Source organism: Aquila chrysaetos, chromosome 10, assembly GCF_900496995.4.
Source record: "Aquila chrysaetos chrysaetos chromosome 10, bAquChr1.4, whole genome shotgun sequence".
NCBI lineage: Eukaryota > Metazoa > Chordata > Aves > Accipitriformes > Accipitridae > Aquila > Aquila chrysaetos.
In genome coordinates, this window is record NC_044013.1 from 28043969 (window position 1) to 28063378 (window position 19410).

The window sequence follows — 19410 nt, forward strand, 5'->3', positions numbered from 1 at the left end:
AAGGTCAGGTGTGCTTTGTGGTTCTTCGTCTTACACCTCTAATACAGTCCCCTACTCCTCTGCATTAATTATGTTGTACTGACCTGTAGGTCTAATGGAACAGTTAAAATGTGTCCTTCAGAATTCTCGATTTTGTTTTTTTTCAAACAGATGGAGTTGCTAAAAGTTGGAAAATACGCGATTTGTGTTTCTTGGATGCTTGCAGCCAGTGACTTAACAACATCTAGCCCTTGAATTCCAAAAAATAGCTCATTTCAGGCCATTTGACCTTGGAAATAGTTGGGAAGTACATTATCTTTGTGATTTAGACATGGAATTCAGCTTCTTTTCATTCTTACTCCACCTGAATGTGATTTCTTTGAGAGCTTATGTTCAGCTTTCATGATTTTATTTACGCTAGCCTCAGTTTTTAATATACCTTATACCAGCTTGGTAATTGAAACTGAGGATACTTAATCATTATGCTGCAGTTCTAAATTCCACAGATTAAAAAGTATAGTAATAATTAAATGCCTGAAGGCTTTTAAAGCAAACTTTGAACAAACTTGCAGAGGTCCTAGGAATCTCACTTTTGGAATGAGGTAATTTCTGAGGGCTGCTTAAATTTACCAAACCTCAGCAGCTGTCGTCTTTTTTAAAGAGTTCTGGCGAACTTCCTAAGGAAGCAGAAGGTCCTTAGGTGTGTCTGTGCTGTCAAGCTGAAAGTCTTATCTGATGTCTTAAGTGACAGATACGCAGAGAGGAAGTGCTTTGGCTCGCTGGATTAGGTGCAAGACTCACAACCTAAATGGTAATCCTTGTGGTAGCATCTACTTTTTTAATAAACATAGGCAAGTCCTGTAACTCTGCTTCCTTACCTGTGGAATGAGGATAAGATATTTATCTATCTAATCATTTGAACAGTCAATGGATAGATGTTATTTCAGGTCCCCAAAAACATAACTTTGAGAACCATTTTCTACTAGTGTAATTCTGTTGAAGTCACTGGAGTTACACAAGCAAAAACCTTGATACTATTCCTCATCCATTTTCATACTTGTGTTTGGTGAGGCTCGAGTGAATGGAGTCCCCACCATTGGAGAACTGGTCTTTCCAGAGTTAAGTGCTTTTCATTGAGCTTCAGGTAAAGAAAGATTTGATTGTTTTTAATATTTAAAGTAGAGAAGGTATGACAAAAATGCTGCCATGTGAGTGTAACCAAGGTAGGAGGGTATGTCAGGTTAAGGCAGAATGGACCTGGACTCCAAGTGGACTTCATTTCTGGTTGACCAAATATACTACTTAGGAGTAGTCCTCCCTTCCCTACTACTCCTAGCAGCCAGTGTGCGTCAAGTAAGCCCTGAGATTATTTTTGACTGCATTGTGTCCTTAGTCAATCCTAGATCACAAAAGGGCAGGAGGGGTCAAGTACTTCTTGAGGGCAGCTTGGGTACTTTTGGTTCTTGTGTGTAGTAAGAATAAACCTGTGCAAATATGAACTTTTGAGGGGATGGTTTTTTTGAGGGGGGTGTGTGTGTTTGGGTTTTTGTTGTTTCTGGTTTTTTGTTGTTTTTTTTTTTTTTTTACCTTTTGCGAACTTTGACCATGGTCACTTCTAAACATTGTATTCACGCAGACTAATTTTGACTGCATGAGAAGTTGGTTGAAAGTAGCCTACTGTATACTTAGTAATGCCTGAACAATTTATTTGTGTGTGTAGTCTTTAAAACCACTAAAATCTTTGTCTGAAGGTACCAATCTAAAGAACTTCTTGAGAATTGCTGTAGGATAGCTATTTGATTTTTTTGTGAGCTGCTTTATGAATGTAGCTGCACTAAAGAATGGTGGATTTTTTTTTTTTTTTTTTTTTTTGAAACTCTTCAGACTCTGCCATGTTTGGTTCGAATGTGTAGTAAGGAAAGACTGCTGGAGGAGCGAGTGGAAGGAGCAGAAACACTGGCCTATTTGATTGAAACAGATGTGGAGCTCCAGAGAATTGCCAGCATTACCGACCACCTCATTGTCATGCTTGCTGACTACTTCAAGTATCCCAGCTCAGTGAGTGCAATCACTGATATCAAGAGGGTACGTGTCCTTACCCAGTTCTGAAGCTTTGAAAATGTGCAAAACCAATAAAAAATGGGCTCAGGATATTTTTTTTACTCCATTTAAAACTTATGTCTGAGTTCCTCAATAGAAAGGTGACCAGAGGTCCAGTACAACTTGATTCCTGACGCACATAGTCCCCAAGTCTTTGCTTGCTCACTGCTTTTTCTGGAACTTTTATTATCCAAACTAAAATCATTGTGTATATCTGGACTCCCTGTCCTGTAAGAAGAATGCTGCCATTCTTCTGTGTCAAATTTAGAGAGATGGGCAATGGGCAGTTTAATGTAGCTTCACCATTAGAGTGCCATTACATTTTCCAGAGATAGCAATGAAGCACCAGACTGAGATATCTGTTGTGGTTCTCCTTTGTAGAGTTTAAAAGACTTACCTTCAGGAACCAGTACGTTTCAGCTTCATAAGAGATAATAGTCCATCTGATGAGAGAGCGATTTCAATTCTTAGGTCATGTTTGTGAACAATGTTAAGTTCAGAGATGGTTCTATTCTGTTAAAGCAGAAAAACATGTGGATGTCATGTAGCATTTCATATTGTGAGTTATCTGTACTTGCAAGACGTTGGATAAACAGAGACCAGCTAGACCTTGGAGACTTGGTTTCATAGGTGTTGTACTAGGAGTTCTCATCGGTGAACTCTTTTTTACAGATTTGCATACACTTTCCAAATCACTATTGGATCAATCAAAGCACTAGTGGATCCATCAACCTCAGAAGCAAGATTGTTTTTGATATTCTGCATAGGGAAATACCCATTGCCTATTCTCTTCCCCTCTTAATGAGTCTGATTTTTTTTAGAAAGTACCCCCCCAAAAATGGACTACAGAGCCTTGGTTTTTCTCTGAAACTAGCCCAAGAGGTAGACTTGCCTTTCAGACTTTTATAGAATGGCATTGATTCTGCATATAGAGCTGCCTTGAATTCTATGTAAAAATGCAAATTAAATATAAAAAAAATCAGTTGCAGTATAAAATTAAATAAGCAGAAGGAAGTTTAGCAGCTGATTGAGGAATAATGAATGTTGGCTGTAGCATCAAAAATATGATTAAGTTCCAAATGTGAGTGGGGCAATTATAAATATTATGACAATGCTTTGAGTGTTCAGAAAGTCTGTAAAAACAGTCAGCTGGGAAGCCAGGGTGCTTACTTTGTAAAGAATGCTTTGAATTACACCCTGTAAGGTAAAAACTACATGAGTGAGGACTCTACCAAACCGATTACTTGTCTGTTTTAAATGTTTTTAACAATGATGCAATACATTCTGCTCTAATATAGCTGCACCAGAGAGAATTGCTCATACAGCTCAATTTTGGACAGTTCTTTTATTTCAGCGCTTTGCTGCTTAATAGCACTCTTCTGGCATTCTGTGTAGACTTTAAATATTGCATTGTTTTGTGGAACCCTTTGCTACATAGTTTTGAGGGCAGTCAGAATCATAGAATCATTCTCATTGGAAAGAATGTGAAGAGGTCTGAAAGTCTTAATTTTCTGTTCAAAGCAGAGTCAGTGCTGAGCTTAGAGGAGATTGCTCAAGGCTTTGTCCAGTTGGCTTTTGAAAACCACTAAGAATGGAGATTAAGCAACCTCTCTGAGCAATCTGTTCCAAAGTTTGATCGTGCTAATAGTGAACTTCTATTTCTTATATCCAGTAAGAACCTCTCCTGTTTTGATTTGACTATTGTCTCTCCTCTTGCTGTGCACCTCCATAAAGAGTCTGGCTCCATGTTTTCCTTGTAGGTATTGGAGGGCTGCTCTTAGGTCTCCGCTCAGCTTTCTCTTCTCCTGGCTGAGCAAGCCGGGGTACATCCCATCTGCTCTGCCAGGTCTGCTCTCCTGAAGTCAAGGCTCTGTACTCTGTGCCTTTCTCACGCCTCTCAGCAACTTGAACACTGCTGTTTTATGATCGCTATAGCTAGTGCTCCCATTAATTATCATACCCCTAAGCAGTTTTTCCTGATTTGTGAGCAGCCTATCCAGTGCATCACCCTAATTCACCCCTTTAGCACGCATGTTAAGAAGTTACCTTCCAGAAATCTGCTAGACAGCTTGCAGCCTACTGTGTTACCTTTACAGTGGAAGCTGGAAGTTAATATCCACCTTAAGATGGAGGTCCTGTGATTTAGAGACCTGCTTTGGTTCCTACTTTTGCTTCAGTTCTCTGGATAAAACTTCCCTTGATTCTCTCCTAATTTTTTCACTTCTCCTGGCTAGTTCCTATAAATTTCTGTTGGGTAAATAAGAATAGTTTTTGCCTGAATATGGTCTGGATAGAGTTGTAACTTTATAGAGGTGTTTTGGCCTCAAATTGTTTAAGTTGACTTATCTGTAACTGTGCAGAGAAATTAACCATATTCTTAACTTCAATTATATTATTCAGTTGGTAAATGTGGACATCAGCTAATGGAACAGCAGTTCATTTGTGTTTCTGGCTACCCTTGGTGTGGTAGACAAAACCCCAGTAGTCAAGCACTAGATTACAACAAATAAGAATATCACATCTGTAATTTTTTAGTGTCTAAATTTCATATCTGTGCTTTATTTAAATAGCTTGACCATGATTTGAAGCATGCCCATGAACTGCGCCAGGCTGCTTTCAAGCTCTATGCTTCCCTGGGAGCAAATGATGAAGATATTAGAAAAAAGGTGAGCCTTTGAATAAATGTTAGCAGTCAGGCAAAGATGTAGCTGAAAGTTAGGCTGGAAGGCAGTGCAAGAGTTTGCACCCTTCCAGCCCCTTTTTTTTTCATTGTGATGTAAAATAGGTTGAAAGGAGAAGGCTCTCTTTCTGTTACAATAACATAAACTTTCAGATTGCACTTTCTTTGCATGGGTTTTGAACAAAAATTAACGTCTTGCCATAACAAAATATAAGAGTAAGGTTTATTTATGTAAACATCTTCACAGCGATGAACTATAGATTTTCACAATAAGTTGTCTTTCAACATGTGGTCGTTGCTACTCATAAGCTGTGCAGGAATATTGTTGTGGCATATGAATAATTTCTGAAATGTATGTTCTGAGGGACAGAATATACCTCTGTTGTCATGTATCCTATTATAAAACAAATGTTTTTTCAAAAATAAACCCTGGAAAGTCTAATCATATGGGGAAACAAAGCCAAAATTTTTTCCGTGATTCTGAAGTGACCAAGGGGGCTTGCACTGTCATAACAAAGCAGTTGCTGTGAAGGAAAACAAATTCTATTCCAACATCACAGGGAAGAGATTGGATGATTGGAGCACTCATATAGTTAAAAATTTATGTGTGGAAAGTGGAGGGGAATTAAACAATGAATTATTAAAAGCAGCATGTTTTTAAATTAAGCATGGAGTTGCTAATGTCAAACGTGGCAAGTACAGGAGGCAGGAGAATTTTCTGAGTTTATTTGCTGGTTAAAGGGGAAAAACAGAGGGAAGAAAGTTATGGACAGAAAGGAGGCAGGAAAACAGTGTTGAAAAGATAACTAGCAGGAAGATTTGTCAGCGGGGAACCATTTAGGATCTCCAGAATTCAAATCCATAAGCTTCTATTTTGTTGCAAGATGAACTTCTTTAGTTAATAGTAAGGATCCTTCTTTTACATATCAAAGCATTGTTTTTGATAAGCGATGGGTGTGTAGATGACAAAGTTGATTTATTATACAAAAGCCGTCTTTTATCTTGGTATTTAACTCCCTTTTATCCTAGTCTTAAGTACTTGTGCTGGCCATGTCTAAATATGGCAGATGAACTACTGTGTATTTTTTTTCTAGATAGCTCTATAACATGTCTCTAATCTGTAGTTTTTATATATTGTGTGCACTCACACGTGCTCTCTTTTCGTAGAATCATAGAATCGTTTAGGTTGGAAAAGACCTTTAAGATCATCAAGTCCAACCGTAACCCAACACCACCATGCCCACTAAACCATGTCCTGAAGTGCCTTGTCTACGCGTTTTTTGAATACCTCCAGGGATGGTGACACCACCACTTCCCTGGGCAGCCTGTTCCAATGCCTGACAAGGCCATTTTGTTTTAATATGACATTAAGGGTAATTCATATATGTATAACCCTCTCGTTCCTTGATGATTAATAAAATAATTTTGAAAGCTGTAGTGCAGCATAGAATGTAGATATTTTTTTTTTTCTAAATTGTATGCAGATACACATTACTTTCCACTTACTCTGGGAAGAGAATGTGGCTTGCTGTTTTTTAGCTACAGTTTTTGTATGCAATATTTAAAATGTTGCAGACAAAACCCCAGCAACCCATAAATGCTTATATTATTTTATTCGTGTAATATTCATTCCTTTTTGCTCCAGATCATTGAGACTGAAAATATGATGGACCGTATTGTTAATGGCTTGTCTGAATCTAGTATCAAGGTGCGATTAGCTGCAGTCAGGTAGGAGGCTTTTCTGATTCATACAAATACTTTTGTCTTGTCAAAGTCTGTTGCTACACTTGTTAGAATTTCTGCTAATTTTTCAAAAGCTAATCTGAAGTCATTTCTACTGATGGAAAATTTATTGGTGGTGGTGGTGGGGAGTTATCCTCGACTAGTACAATATTTTCTTCTTGCTATTTACAGCCTACTACTTACCAAATTCTAAGCTGAATCTTTGTGTGGAAGCAATGTATATATTACAGTAGTGTACGTGTGAGTGTGTATGTTTCACAATGAAGGTTTCTTTTCTGTTATAGATGTTTGCACAGTTTGTCCCGTTCTGTACAGCAGCTCAGGACAAGTTTTCAGGATCATGCTGTATGGAAACCTTTAATGAAGGTAAGTAAAGAAAAGTCAAGTCTCAACTACTGAAGTGTTCTGTTCCATTAAAGGAGGATATGGTCTCTGTTCAATTTGCATGCCTTTCTGTAGAATCATAATAGAAATTACCTAGAAATCAAAATTCCAGGACCTTCTCCTAAGAGTCATAAATCCACAAAGGCCAAGCAGCAGCAGCAAAGAGGACTGTGGTCCATGCTTGAGTTTTGGTTGAGTTTTTGTTTTGGTTTGGGTTTTTTGAGTGATCAGTGACTGAGGCTAAGTTATCCCTAATGTTTACATAGGGCACTACGAGGACTATATGTCCTTTAATTTTGAGCTCAGACTAGGTGGCACAGTTCAGACATGGCCTATAAGTCCTACAAGATAATTTAGATCTGCGTTTTCTCCTGTAATTCTCTACCTTCTAGATCTCATTGCAGATTCTAAAACTGAAACCAAAGAGCTCAGCAAGATCTCTAAAAAGACAGATTTTAATATAATGCAATTATCCACAAGATTAAATGAGATCAAAGTTTGTAAGATATATATCATCTCTTATCCTGTAATGTGACTGTCATTAAGTGCAGATAAATAAACCAGTTTCTCCGTTTCAACATCTCTTAGACCTTGAAAATGGGGAGCAAAGTCTGCTCGCAAGAAGCCTGAAAGCTTGGGCAATATTGACATCCATGAGAATCACTGAGAGAATCACCTGAAGTGAGCTTGACTCTCTATTCAGAAGTAAAATATCTATTCAGAAGTAAAATAGCCAGACCAGAGAAAATGTTATCGGCAAAAATGAGCTGATGAGCCTGATAACAAGACAGTCATGTGAGCTTGACTGTTCAAAGCTTTACTCAAGAGTCTGGAAGGAAGTAAATGATCAGGAGATCCTTTAGTTATTTCTGGTGATATATCAATACAAGAAAGAAGCCCATTGGGCATACTACTCAGTGACATTTTATTCAGGCCTGATTTTCTCTGTTCTGCTTGTGTTGTAATTCTCACAAGTTATGGTCTTAAGAAAATTTGACTCGCTTATTATACTACACTTGCTAGCCATCTTGTTGGCTGCAGGCCAAGAACCTTTCTCAGCCTTTTATGTTGCTTGTATGAATTAGAGGCCCTAAAGTATGGGCCTAGTTTTTTCTACAGTTTCATGGTAGAAATGGTGGGGAAATTATTTTCTAAAAGTATACACAATACACTTATTGAAAGCTCAGCATTCATCCTTGAATTGGGTGTGTGAATTGTGACTACTAATCCATGGATGTCTAATTCATTAGTCTTATTGGGAGGTCAAGGGAGAGTTTTTCATGCAGGTTTTGTGCTATCACTGTAGTGTAATAATCCCATGATTCAGGACTCATGATCATCACCTGAAGGGGCTTGGAGGCAATGGTTTGAATGTGTTAAGAGTTTGCAAAAGGCCGAACATGAACACATCAAAACTTTATAAATGTAAAACACAAAAATGTCAGGATTGCTTGAAGAAGCACAACTAGCATAAAAGGAGAGCCATGTGAAAAAAACAAATGTAGATGTCAGACTTCTGTGTAAACACAGCTGCTGGCAGTTGTTCATTTTGATTTTTATTAAATAAGCTGGAGTCAGAAACTTGTATCTTCATTCCAAAATGTCAAGAATTATTCTTAATAGAAAATAAAAGTAGTATTAAATAAAGATAAATTAATTTTCAGTCTTGATTAGTAACAACTATGTAAGTCCTTTCTCTCTCCCCTAGCATGTAGAGCTGTATAAGCTATGGAAGAATAACATCTAAAACTATAGGACTTGCATATATGTACTTTAGTGCAAGCCACTGTAAATGCAGTTAATTGTTAATGTTTGCAGTTTGCTCACTGCTCTGAAACAAAAGGTGGTACAGAACAACCCCTCCATTCCCCCTTTCTTTGCTGGAGGAGAAGTGGTATCCTCCATGCCTATTTCCTCATTGAGTTTTCTCAGAACATGCAAGGGAGATGCTCTGTTTAAGAATGGCATGTATTGGTCCTGCTGGAGATCCAGGAACAGATAAGAGAGTATAACTTGTTCCAGGCTAGTCGCTTTTCTGAAAGGATGGTCATGAAGAAATTTGCCACGTTGTGCTTTGCACAAAGTACAAAAGCGTTGAGTAGGTTCCTCCTGGAGCTTCCTCCACTTTTCTGTAAACCATGACACAGAGGTGCACTGCAGTACACGGCCTGCTCTCTCTTGAGAGAATGGCTGCAGAGCTAAATTACAACTGCTGGCACACATATGCTTTGCAGAGCGGGGATCTGTTCCCATTCATTTCTTTCAAATTGGACCTGAAAGCTCTCAAATCTGGTTTCTTTAAAATTGTGTTGCTCCAGCTTGTCATGTAATGTGTATCATCACATTGAGTTGAATGAGCACTGTCTGGCTCTGCACTGCTAGCATCAAAGCATCTCCTTAAGTATGGAATATCAGAATGCAGCATAATTACAGGTATTCGATTTCAAAATGATCCCTTCCTTATCCTACTAGTTAATGAAGATTCCTCACTCTCCCCTTTGTGACTGCAGGTTTTACAGAATGCTCCAAATGAAATTCTTGTAGTAGCATCTTCCACGCTATGCAATCTTCTTCTGGAATTCTCTCCAAGCAAGGAGGTCAGTATTTATCCAGAAACAAGAAGAGGTAATAGTCAAAAGTTACATTATAAAATGGTTCAATAAGCATAAAGGTATCTTAATTGGTAGCCACTGCTTGTGAAGCGTTATATGGCTGTCATGTTAGGCAGACTGTACCACTGATAGCTTGTGAATAAAAAAAAAATTTAAAAAAAAAGCCAAAATATTGTTTACAGTGCTGTGACAGTTAAATATGATTGAATAGTTAAATGTAGTCTCTAAAGAAAAGTAGATGTGAAATTTTGGAGTTTTTTACTTGTAAAACACTATTATCTAAAAAATTCATAAGCAAGAAGAAAAACTGATAATTGGCAATATGATCCATTGTCCTAGAGAATTACTGCTGTAATCTTGAAAATGCTGACATAGCTGAGTCTTGTGGTTATTATTGTTCTTGAATGAACAATACAGGATATCTGTTCTTGAGTTCTGCAATATCTGTATTTCATACAGATCATACATACACATCAATACTTCATAACAATGCAGCAATTCCCCAAGTCTTAAATATTTCTTAATAGCAGAAAACATTCGGAAGATTGTGGTATGTGTGGGCTCCTACAGGGCACTTTGGATTACCTTGGTTTGATTGATTGATCCTGGTAGTTTTACTCATGTCTGTGACACAGAAAATAAACTGAAATAACGACAGGCACAGTTCACTGGCCCATGGGCTTTCTTATTCATGCTGCAGGTCATAGTCAGTGTAGTGTTTCCACTACAAACTGGATTGAAATACTGAATTTTCTATCAGGACACATGGTTCATGTAGAAAACATCATTGCCAAAAGAAAATACTGCTTATGCAAAATGAAGGAATATTTAGAAATGTTAGGTTTGAAAGCCTCTAAAAGCCATCTGATCTTTATTTGATATATCCCCTTTTTTTCTACATAGTATTTTGAAAACTGTATGTAAACTATCAGTCACTTAAGTAAATAAACAAAGCTGAAGTGGATCTGTATTTTTACCCTGCAAAAGAGCTGAGTCAAAACCAATTTTGGAATATCTCCCACCTGCCGTGGCTGTGGAGAAGTCCCTAGGAGTCAGCCAGCTACCGGGCCCATGGCAAAATCACTGGCAGCTTATTGCAGTACACAAGCACCTGGCACCAGGTGAACTTTGGCACAAACTGCAGCTGCCTGGTTCTGCTATGGTCTTGTTGCTATTCAGTGAAATGAGGCTGTTCCTACAAAGTGCAGCCTTTTCCACACATTCCTGTTTTCTGATGAATTCAGCTCTTAAGCGGGTTAAAAACCATACAACTTCCCAAAAACTCAGATATGTTCAATTATTCACTGCTTTTGAAGCAGTAACTTCTGAAAGAAAGGAACACCTTACAAACTAGAGCAACATAAGTCATTGGATGAATCCTTTTAGCGCGTGAGCTCTTCAGGTCTTAGATAAAACTAGTACTTCACATTCGGTTTGGGTTGAAAGCAGTTGTTCCAAACTTAATTTTTATTACATTAATCAGTTTGAAAGAAAAGGTGCATGTGTTGATATTTTTCCCATCATTTAAAGATGTGATACTACAAGGTTTTGTGTTTCAATCTGATCATCAAGAACAGTCTCCAGTTTTCTTTATTATGCTGAAGTTGTTGTGTTGGATTTTAGTTTGGTCTGATTACTAAACACAAGGATCAAACATCAAGAAAGGTATCAAGTAGCTTTCATTGTCCTTAATCTCTTTTAAACAGTCACGTATGTCCCACTTGATACCCAAAAAGATGTGATTGCTTAAGGAAGACTGTTTTTGGAGAGCAGTCCCAAGCTGAAAGTTGTTGGGGGAAACCAATTTGCTTGTGTGAGTGTGGCAGATGTGTGTATAGTATCACAGCAGTATGTGTGTGTATATCCATATATATACACACATGCATGTGTGGCTGTGTATATACATGTGTACACATACACGGATACACATGAGAATAAACCCGACTTGACCTGAGATTTCCCATAAAAACCTATCTTTTAATGCTCATGAATATAGGGTATGGCTTGGCCAGTTCATGTGAATGGACATGTTGTAAACTCAAGAATAAGATAGAAGCAAGACTTTTTTTGTATTGTCTTTACATTTGTATATATGTCTAATTAGTCTAAGTAGTTTTTTAAAGATTTTTTTATTCCTCCCCCCCCTCTACATTTTAGCCTATTTTAGAATCGGGAGCCATAGAACTTCTATGTAGTTTAACACAGAGTGAAAATCTTGCCTTGCGGGTGAACGGCATTTGGGCTTTAATGGTAAGTAAAACACACTGATGAAATACTTCTTGTGATTTTGCTTCTTAAAAAGTTTGTGAATGTAACTTAAAGAACTTGTTAGTCGTTATTAAAAATAACGTAGCTGAAATCGGCTTGTCTTTCCACCTAACTACGGAAGGAAAACAGTATCAGCCTGGAACACTTCATCAATTAGTCCATAAGATAAAATAAACTCTTCAGTTCTGATACCAGTTTGGTTGCCAAGATCATTCAGGGAAACAGTTAAGTAGTGTCAATAGCATGCCAGGGGACAAATAGAAGCAGGTAATAACCAGGTCAGCTGTAAGACTGTGGAAATTTAACTCACTGTGTAGCAGTTCCTCATAAATTTTAACCTTTGCAAGATGAATTTTAGCAAGGATATATGCTTGCAGGTAATAATCTACTAAAACAGTGTAAGCCCAAGTTTAAGGTAAAAAATCAAGCAAAAAATTTTTGTCTCTTTCAGAATATGGCATTTCAAGCAGAACAGAAGATCAAATCAGACATCTTACGAGGTCTGAGTACAGAGCAGTTATTCCAGTTGCTTTCTGATTCTGATGTAAATGTTCTGATGAAAACTTTGGGACTGCTCAGGAATCTTCTATCTACTCGCCCAGTAAGTAGAGCTGCAAACAGACCTTCTGAAAGCTGATCACACATGCAGACAATACAAATTAATTCTTAATCTTTTTTGTAAGACAAGTTATTTTTCTGTTTAAGATTAATGTTTGATATATTGCTAAAACTGAGGCTTTTGGATTTATCCAAGTATCTGTAACCAAATGTACAAATCAGTGTAAGAAAACATTTGAAAGAATTCTCTACATCCACTGAAACTTTGTAATTATTATCAAATACAGAGCTAGACAGTTACATTTAATGTTCAATTCCATTGCATTTAGCTTTCAGCAAAATTATTTTCCTAACAGTCTTTCTGTGAAACTTGTCCTAGAGCAACAGTAAGAGGGTTGCACTGTTGAGTCAATGTGTGCAGAGGTACATATCTTAAGGATACCTGTATTTCTTCTTTCTTGACACCTGAAATATTTCTGTTCTTATCCAACTATATAGATAGTACTGGCTTTTTGAATTTGACTGTGGGACTGTGCACTTACAAAATGCATACGTTCATTTTACACACTGAAATAAAATGGTTTGAAAATGTAAGCCCATGAATTGTTTTTGACAGGGAGAAAGATATTGGTGGAGGAAAAGAAAGGGGTAATCCCCTGTGAAGAACAGAGGGAAAACATGCAGCAAACATTTGGCAAGCCAACATTTTTGTGGGGGAAAAAAACCACGAAGCCTCTACTGTGCATTTATCACGTATTGTGTTTCTACCATAAAAAGGTCACTGCAAAAAATCTTCTGATATTTGTACTCGTTGAGTCTCAATAAGCTTCATAGAAAATTAGCTCTGTCTTAATGTGAAAAGATATTTAATAACCAGTCATTCATTAAATTCACCCTGAGCTCTTGACAGCAGAGTCTCATTATCACTTAAGGTGTTCTTCATCTGAATCTACGTCCCAGCTTCACCTACTTTCTGTAGTATGTTTTAGAGCCAGAACCAACCATTCTCATTCTCTACCCAAAACTCACTCCAGAATACCTCATCCAGCAGCTTTTGAATGAAGTCTCGTTATTAGCAATTTTAAGAAGTCCTACAAGAATCCCTAATGTCTTAAAAAATTGTAGTGTGCCATGTGCTGGTAATCTCTGATGGCTGTTTGCTGTCACTCTTGTGTTTTGGTATCAGTTAATCCAGTAGATCTAGCTTCATCTTTTTCTGTTACTCCTAATGATCAATTTTACTCTAGTATGAGTGTTTATAGTCTGTGATCAAAGGACCTTTTACCTGTAAGTCTCAACTTGAGACGCTTTTCCTAGATGATAAGTAATGTATATGATTTAATTCTCTGAATCCTCTCAGACTTTTGAAATATGGATATCGGACCTGGTCACAGTGTTCCAGTAAGAGCAGCAAATACCAGATAAGAAACCTCAGTTTTCTTACCCCTCTCTGATATCCCCCTGTTACCAGAAGAGAAGTGGTTCTTTCTAACTGCAGCATCATACTTAGACCTTGGGTCCAGCAGGATTCAGTCTTCAGACTGAATGGCCTCTGTGTAACTGGGAAACCAGTGTCTTTCCTACAGGTTACAGTGAAATCAGAACCAAGGCCCTTATCATGCTCACTCAAACAAGACCAGGCTTCAAATGAAGAGGAGTATTATGAAGTGTTTCTGCTGTGAAAAGTTCTTGGTTTTGGGAGACCTTGCTAGGAGCTAGGGTCTTTGTACAGTGTTGCTACTCTTTACTTAGAGTAATTCAAGTAGGAATGCCCCTTCTTTGTCTGGAAAGTTATGCTGATTGTATTTCGTCATTGCTTTGGCAGCACATAGACCATATAATGAGCACTCATGGGAAGCAAATCATGCAAGCAGTGACCCTTATTCTGGAAGGGGAGCACAATATAGAAGTCAAAGAACAGGTACCCTTTTTTGTTTCATGTTGTCTTGGCAGAATAAAATTTAAGAAACAGCTAAGAATGCTTACTCTTCTCAACATGTCATTTTTGTTTGGGATTATGATGTGCTGTGAATATTTTACTGAGATCTGTCAGATTAATAACTTCAGTACCTACAAGAATGTCCTTCTTTCGAATGGATTATTACAAATGTGTTTGAATTGAATGCAGAATGTTTTTTTTTAATGTAGGTTTGTTAAAGAGGAGGGCACTGTATGTGAGAGCAGAAGAATTAAATCTAAAGCAATTGCATGGCAGAATGGGTACAGTAGGAACAAGGGAAGAGAAAGAAGCCAGTATTTCACTCTGGGGAAAGCATCTGGTTATTTTATATTTGCTCCTATAGCACCCACTGGAGCAGTCAGTAGTGAAGAATACCATCATCGCCTGCCTTGCTGGCAGTAATACATGTTCTGCTGGGAGATGTGGTAACTCAGCTGTTCTTGGGTGCCTGCAGGAGCTAGCAGCGATTAGAGGAGGAGAGGCACTAGCAGGGAAAAGAGCATGCTGGTGTAGCCCAGGAAATAGTGGGGAGGGACATGTCCTGACAAATTAAAACTTAAGAAAAGCAATGTGCGAGAGGAAAGGAAGAAGGAAGGAGGGAATGGCCAGTAGGGAAAAGCATCCCTGGCTTGGTGACAGCATAAGGAGGCCAGTGTACAGGGATACCTGCTGCGGGGATGCTAAAGCAAAAGTAAGAGGATAGATGGGCAGAATTTGGCTGATTAACTCTGACAGACAAGACAGCTGGAGAACCCTGTGTCAGCCTCATACGGGGCATGTGGTGATGAAGAATGGGGGCAGCAAGAAGCTGTGGGAGATTCCACAGGATTGCTTTGGCTTAGGATGTATATTGGTAGCAAACAGCATGGCAAATGAGTGTAAAAATACAGATAAATCCAGACGAGTCTAAATCTCTGCTCAGTGAAGAATGGGGTGAAGGCAGACAGGCCTTTTATGGCTATTTAAGTGCAAAATTAGAAAAAAAACAACCCCAAAGACTCTTAATAGATAGCAAGTTTAGTGATACTATTGTTCTGAAACAGTTGAGGATTAACCAGGTGTGTCATTCTAAATAGTTCTTCCTGATAAAGCTCTAATAACAGGAATGGCCTTCACTGCAATAGGTTATTTACCTTGCCAAGCCTCTCAGAATTATTTTGGAGGAGAATCGGTGTACCTGAGAAATACTCTTGGATAGGGCTAGTAGGCTAGAATTGAATGTAGCCTTTAGGGTTTGGGGCCCTTGTACACAGAGCATTTTCTTTGTCCCTGTGGTTTGATCAGCAGCTTGCTTTTATTTCAAAATCAAGTCATACATCCAGCACTGCCTAACTGCATGCAAGAGCCCATGCTTCTAGCAGGGCAGTGCTTATCTCTATCACTGACTGGCTCCTGTAGTCATCCTTGCATGTCCAGAAAAGATGGTTAAATCCTTCCACAGCTCTTTGGGAAATATGTAGAGCATCTCCTGGTGCCTCCTGAGAACCAGGAAAGCTGCCTGTGCAAGTCTTTGTGCCATGTGCATGTAGTGCCAATGTGGGCCTAGATGCTTCAATGTTATTCTGTAGGATGGCTTCTCTAATTTGCAAAAAATAACCAGATGCGTTAGTAGTTTGAGTTATCTCTGCAGGTAAGATGTGTGATTAGACTTGTTGAAAACAAATTGTTACTCCGCTAGATCAGCAGATAGGCCTCTGTCTTTCTTTTTCCTGGCCTGAAGAACTAGATGTTTGGGGGTTTTGGGGGGGGGGGGGGGGTGTTGTTGTTTTGGTTGGTTTTTTTTTTTTTTCCCTAGCCACTGATACAGAATAGACTGCTTTATTTTCCAGTGTATTTAATCTTTTCTATATGCTGCATATTTCCATGAGAGACTTAAAATTTTACTCATTGAAGTGAATTAATGAATGTTGCTTTTTATTTTAAAATGGCAATGACTCGGTTTTCTGCCAGGGCTGTTTAGCCACAGCTGTTAGCTCTTTGGCATTGGCCCCAGATGTAAGCAAGCTGGAAACTCCGGATTAAAGATATTAAAACTAATTAAAGAAATTGTTTGTCACAAGTTCAAAGCTGTCAGGGAAACTATAAAACTTGGGATGTGTTCTGTGGCCAAATAACAGTTTTTCTCTTTCAGACATTATGTATACTTGCCAATATAGCAGATGGAACAACAGCAAAAGAACTGATTATGACCAATGATGACATCCTGCAGAAAATCAAATACTACATGGTATGGGGAATTTCTCTTAAAGGTTTTATCTTGGTCTTTTGCAGGAATGAAAAGAGGGTACTTTTAGGATTTTGTTGTGTAAATTGTTCAGTATCATACACTTAACTTTCATATACCCAGTTGTGTCTAAGAAATCATGTAGTGCAGTTCTATATGGCAAAGGTGTTCTGAGGATCTGATTAAAAGGAAGATCCAGTGGTTATTTCCCGTAAGAATGTTACAGTGACTTAAGCAATACCTGTAACAAATCTGCATGGAAAATGTTTCATGATCTTGGAAAAGGCATATCTTGTAGACCTCAATAAATATTTGGAAGGAAGTGATTGAATGCTACTCAAGTGCCTTATGTTATGGCACTATCTTTGAGAGAAGTTGTAGATAAGAATTAGTCCCAACTTTGCTACCTTATTTATTACAGGGTGAATGCGAAAATATAAGTCTGAGAATTTCTGAATTTCTTCTTCTAAACTTGAGTACTATTTTTCTATATTTAGAGTCATTCAAATGCTAAACTTCAACTTGCTGCCATGTTCTGTATATCTAATCTCATATGGAATGAAGAAGAAGGTAAGAAAGCCTCATTATTAACGCATATACAAGTTACTATCCTGATCAAAAGGCTAATGTTGCATAGTAATGAATACTTGCAGTGCACAGCACAGTGGGATCTAAAACATAAAGGGAGACATCATTACAGGTATAATATGGAATAAGTGGGAGTGATCAGGAGGACATTGAGGAAAGTGTAGAGAGCTGTTCTGGGGCAGGAAGGGGAGACACAAGAAGAGAGTGTCAATAAATAGGAGTTGATGAGAGTCACACAGTGGGAGGTTTCCACCTGTAGCAGTTCTGTAAAATCAGAAAACAACTGGAGTGAAAGAGAATCCTAGTAAGAGATCTTCCAAGTCTTAAGGAGGTTGTGGAAACTCATTGTTGGAGGGAACAGGTTCACTGTAGAGGATAAATGGATTAGAAAGGGGATTTGTTGCAAAGAAATTTTCCCCAGCATGGATGGCTGGAATGGATTGGGCAGTGAGACTCTGAAACCAGTCAAAGGACTTGTGGGTGGAACTGGAAGGAACGGGGGACGTGTTTGGTAAGAAGAATCATGGCCTGGAACAATGGAAGGTAACCAGGAGGGAGCTGAAGGATGCTGCTGCACAGAAAAATATTTGTGTTTGTGTTGAGGGGTAGAGAGGGCAGATGGAGGCAGCGGTGTGGAGCTGGAAGACATGGCAAGGGAAGGAGTGGTAGGAGGTGGTGTGCTTTGAGGAATGGTGGGGCTGGAAGGAGGACTTTCTTAGATGGATGATTTACAGACCCTCAAGTTGACCATGCTGATCTTCAGCAAAGAACTCAGTGTCTCTGCTTGGTTTTGTCTTTTTTTCCCTACTGTGTAACTTATTCCACATCTCTCAGATCACGGAACTTCATTCAGTGTGTGACACTTGGCTATGCTCCTGGTGGCTTTCTGCACATTATACTGGCATTATACAGTGCTACAAGTCAGACTCAGAAACACATCTCCAGCTAAATGTTCTCTACATCCAAATCAGAGAGATGAGAAGAAACTAACTGAAGTCAAGCTTGTCACTTTAGGATAAAATATGTTCAGATTTTTGCCTTCAAAATTTTCTTTTCTTTAAACATATGCATATGGAGTACAAAAAAAGAAACTAGAGCTCCCTTGAGAGGTAGCCACAACTGAGGGAGTTTTTCCATTGCTGTGTTCTAACTGAGCTGTGTTCCATACCCCTCCTTTAAGCTGGTTTCTGCTACCACTCCTTTCTTCTGTTCTGCACACATTTATTTTTGTTGGTATTCCCAACAATGTGATTTATTGTTGTAGGTTCACAAGAACGCCAAGATAAACTACGAGACATGGGAATAGTAGATATTCTACATAAATTGAGTCAGTCATCGGATCCAAATCTGTGTGACAAGTGAGTATAAAGAAAAATCCAAAGAGAAGATTAGAGGGAAATCTTTGCTTTTTGCTAAAAAACTATCTTTTTTTGAAATCTTTTGATTATAGAAGAATTCCCCAGGAAAACTGTCTATCATTGCACTGAGTTTTATGGTGTATAAAGAAATCATGAGGAACACTTATTTAAAGAGCAGGTTTTGTATTGCTCAGGAGTAACAAATTTTAGTGAAGTTCTAAGTAGTATAAAATAACTACGCTTAAGGTCATCTAAACTGGTGGAGGGTCCTCTCTGAAATCTCTCTGATACACAAGTATTATTGTAAACCTTGGACTACTAACAAAGTTCCAGAGGATTGGAACAATGGTAAACTATCACATAACACTATGAATTAAAAAGATAATACAGGATCACCACTGTTGTTAATCTTAGTTAAATTCTTTTAAACTAATTAAGCTTAACAGTAACTTTTCACATACCTGTTCTGTTACTGATATTATAGTATCTGCAGAGATCATCTAGCTTCTTCACAAACACATATAACCAAAATAGCTAATGACAGTTTCTTGATTTTTATGTTAACTTTTTGCGATTATCCCACCTACAGTTAATAACAACCCGTATTTCTTTCATGAACTAAAGGAGATGGTCTGATTTTTGGAAGAGGTCATACACAGACAACACAACTCAAAACTGTGCAGTGTTTTAAAATGCATTAAATTTGGGTTTCTTCTTTTTATGAAAGAGATTCCAGTTTTCTTAGACGTCTTTGTAGTAAAGTTAGGACATCTCGGTTTAAAATCTATGCCAAAGTATCAGTATTGAAGGTGATAATCAGGAATGTATAGATATCAATGAGCAGGCTCACAGAAAATTACAGAAAAGCTAAATAGGGTTTTCAAACAGTGAAAAATAGGAATAAAACTTAAACCATAAAAATACTTTCTGATAAATGGGCCTTGCTTGTCAACACT

General features: G+C 38.1%; 1 protein-coding gene across 6 annotated transcripts in view; it reads left to right on the top strand.

Moving 5' to 3' along the window:
- The window catches only part of ARMC8 (armadillo repeat containing 8), an 83155-nt gene that overhangs the window by 60209 nt on the left and 3536 nt on the right, over positions 1–19410 (top strand). For 5 of the 6 annotated variants that reach the window (XM_041126432.1, XM_030027273.2, XM_030027275.2 and 2 more), the window contains 11 exons: positions 1864–2064; positions 4650–4745; positions 6405–6487; positions 6787–6868; positions 9397–9483; positions 11656–11748; positions 12218–12367; positions 14150–14245; positions 16416–16511; positions 17006–17078; positions 18361–18454. In XM_041126432.1, coding sequence (XP_040982366.1) covers positions 1864–2064; positions 4650–4745; positions 6405–6487; positions 6787–6868; positions 9397–9483; positions 11656–11748; positions 12218–12367; positions 14150–14245; positions 16416–16511; positions 17006–17078; positions 18361–18454 — 1151 coding nt within the window. Of the gene's footprint in view, positions 1–1863; positions 2065–4649; positions 4746–6404; positions 6488–6786; positions 6869–9396; positions 9484–11655; positions 11749–12217; positions 12368–12940; positions 13102–14149; positions 14246–16415; positions 16512–17005; positions 17079–18360; positions 18455–19410 lie in introns of those variants that run through there. The other variant, XR_005933288.1, reaches the window with a different exon arrangement.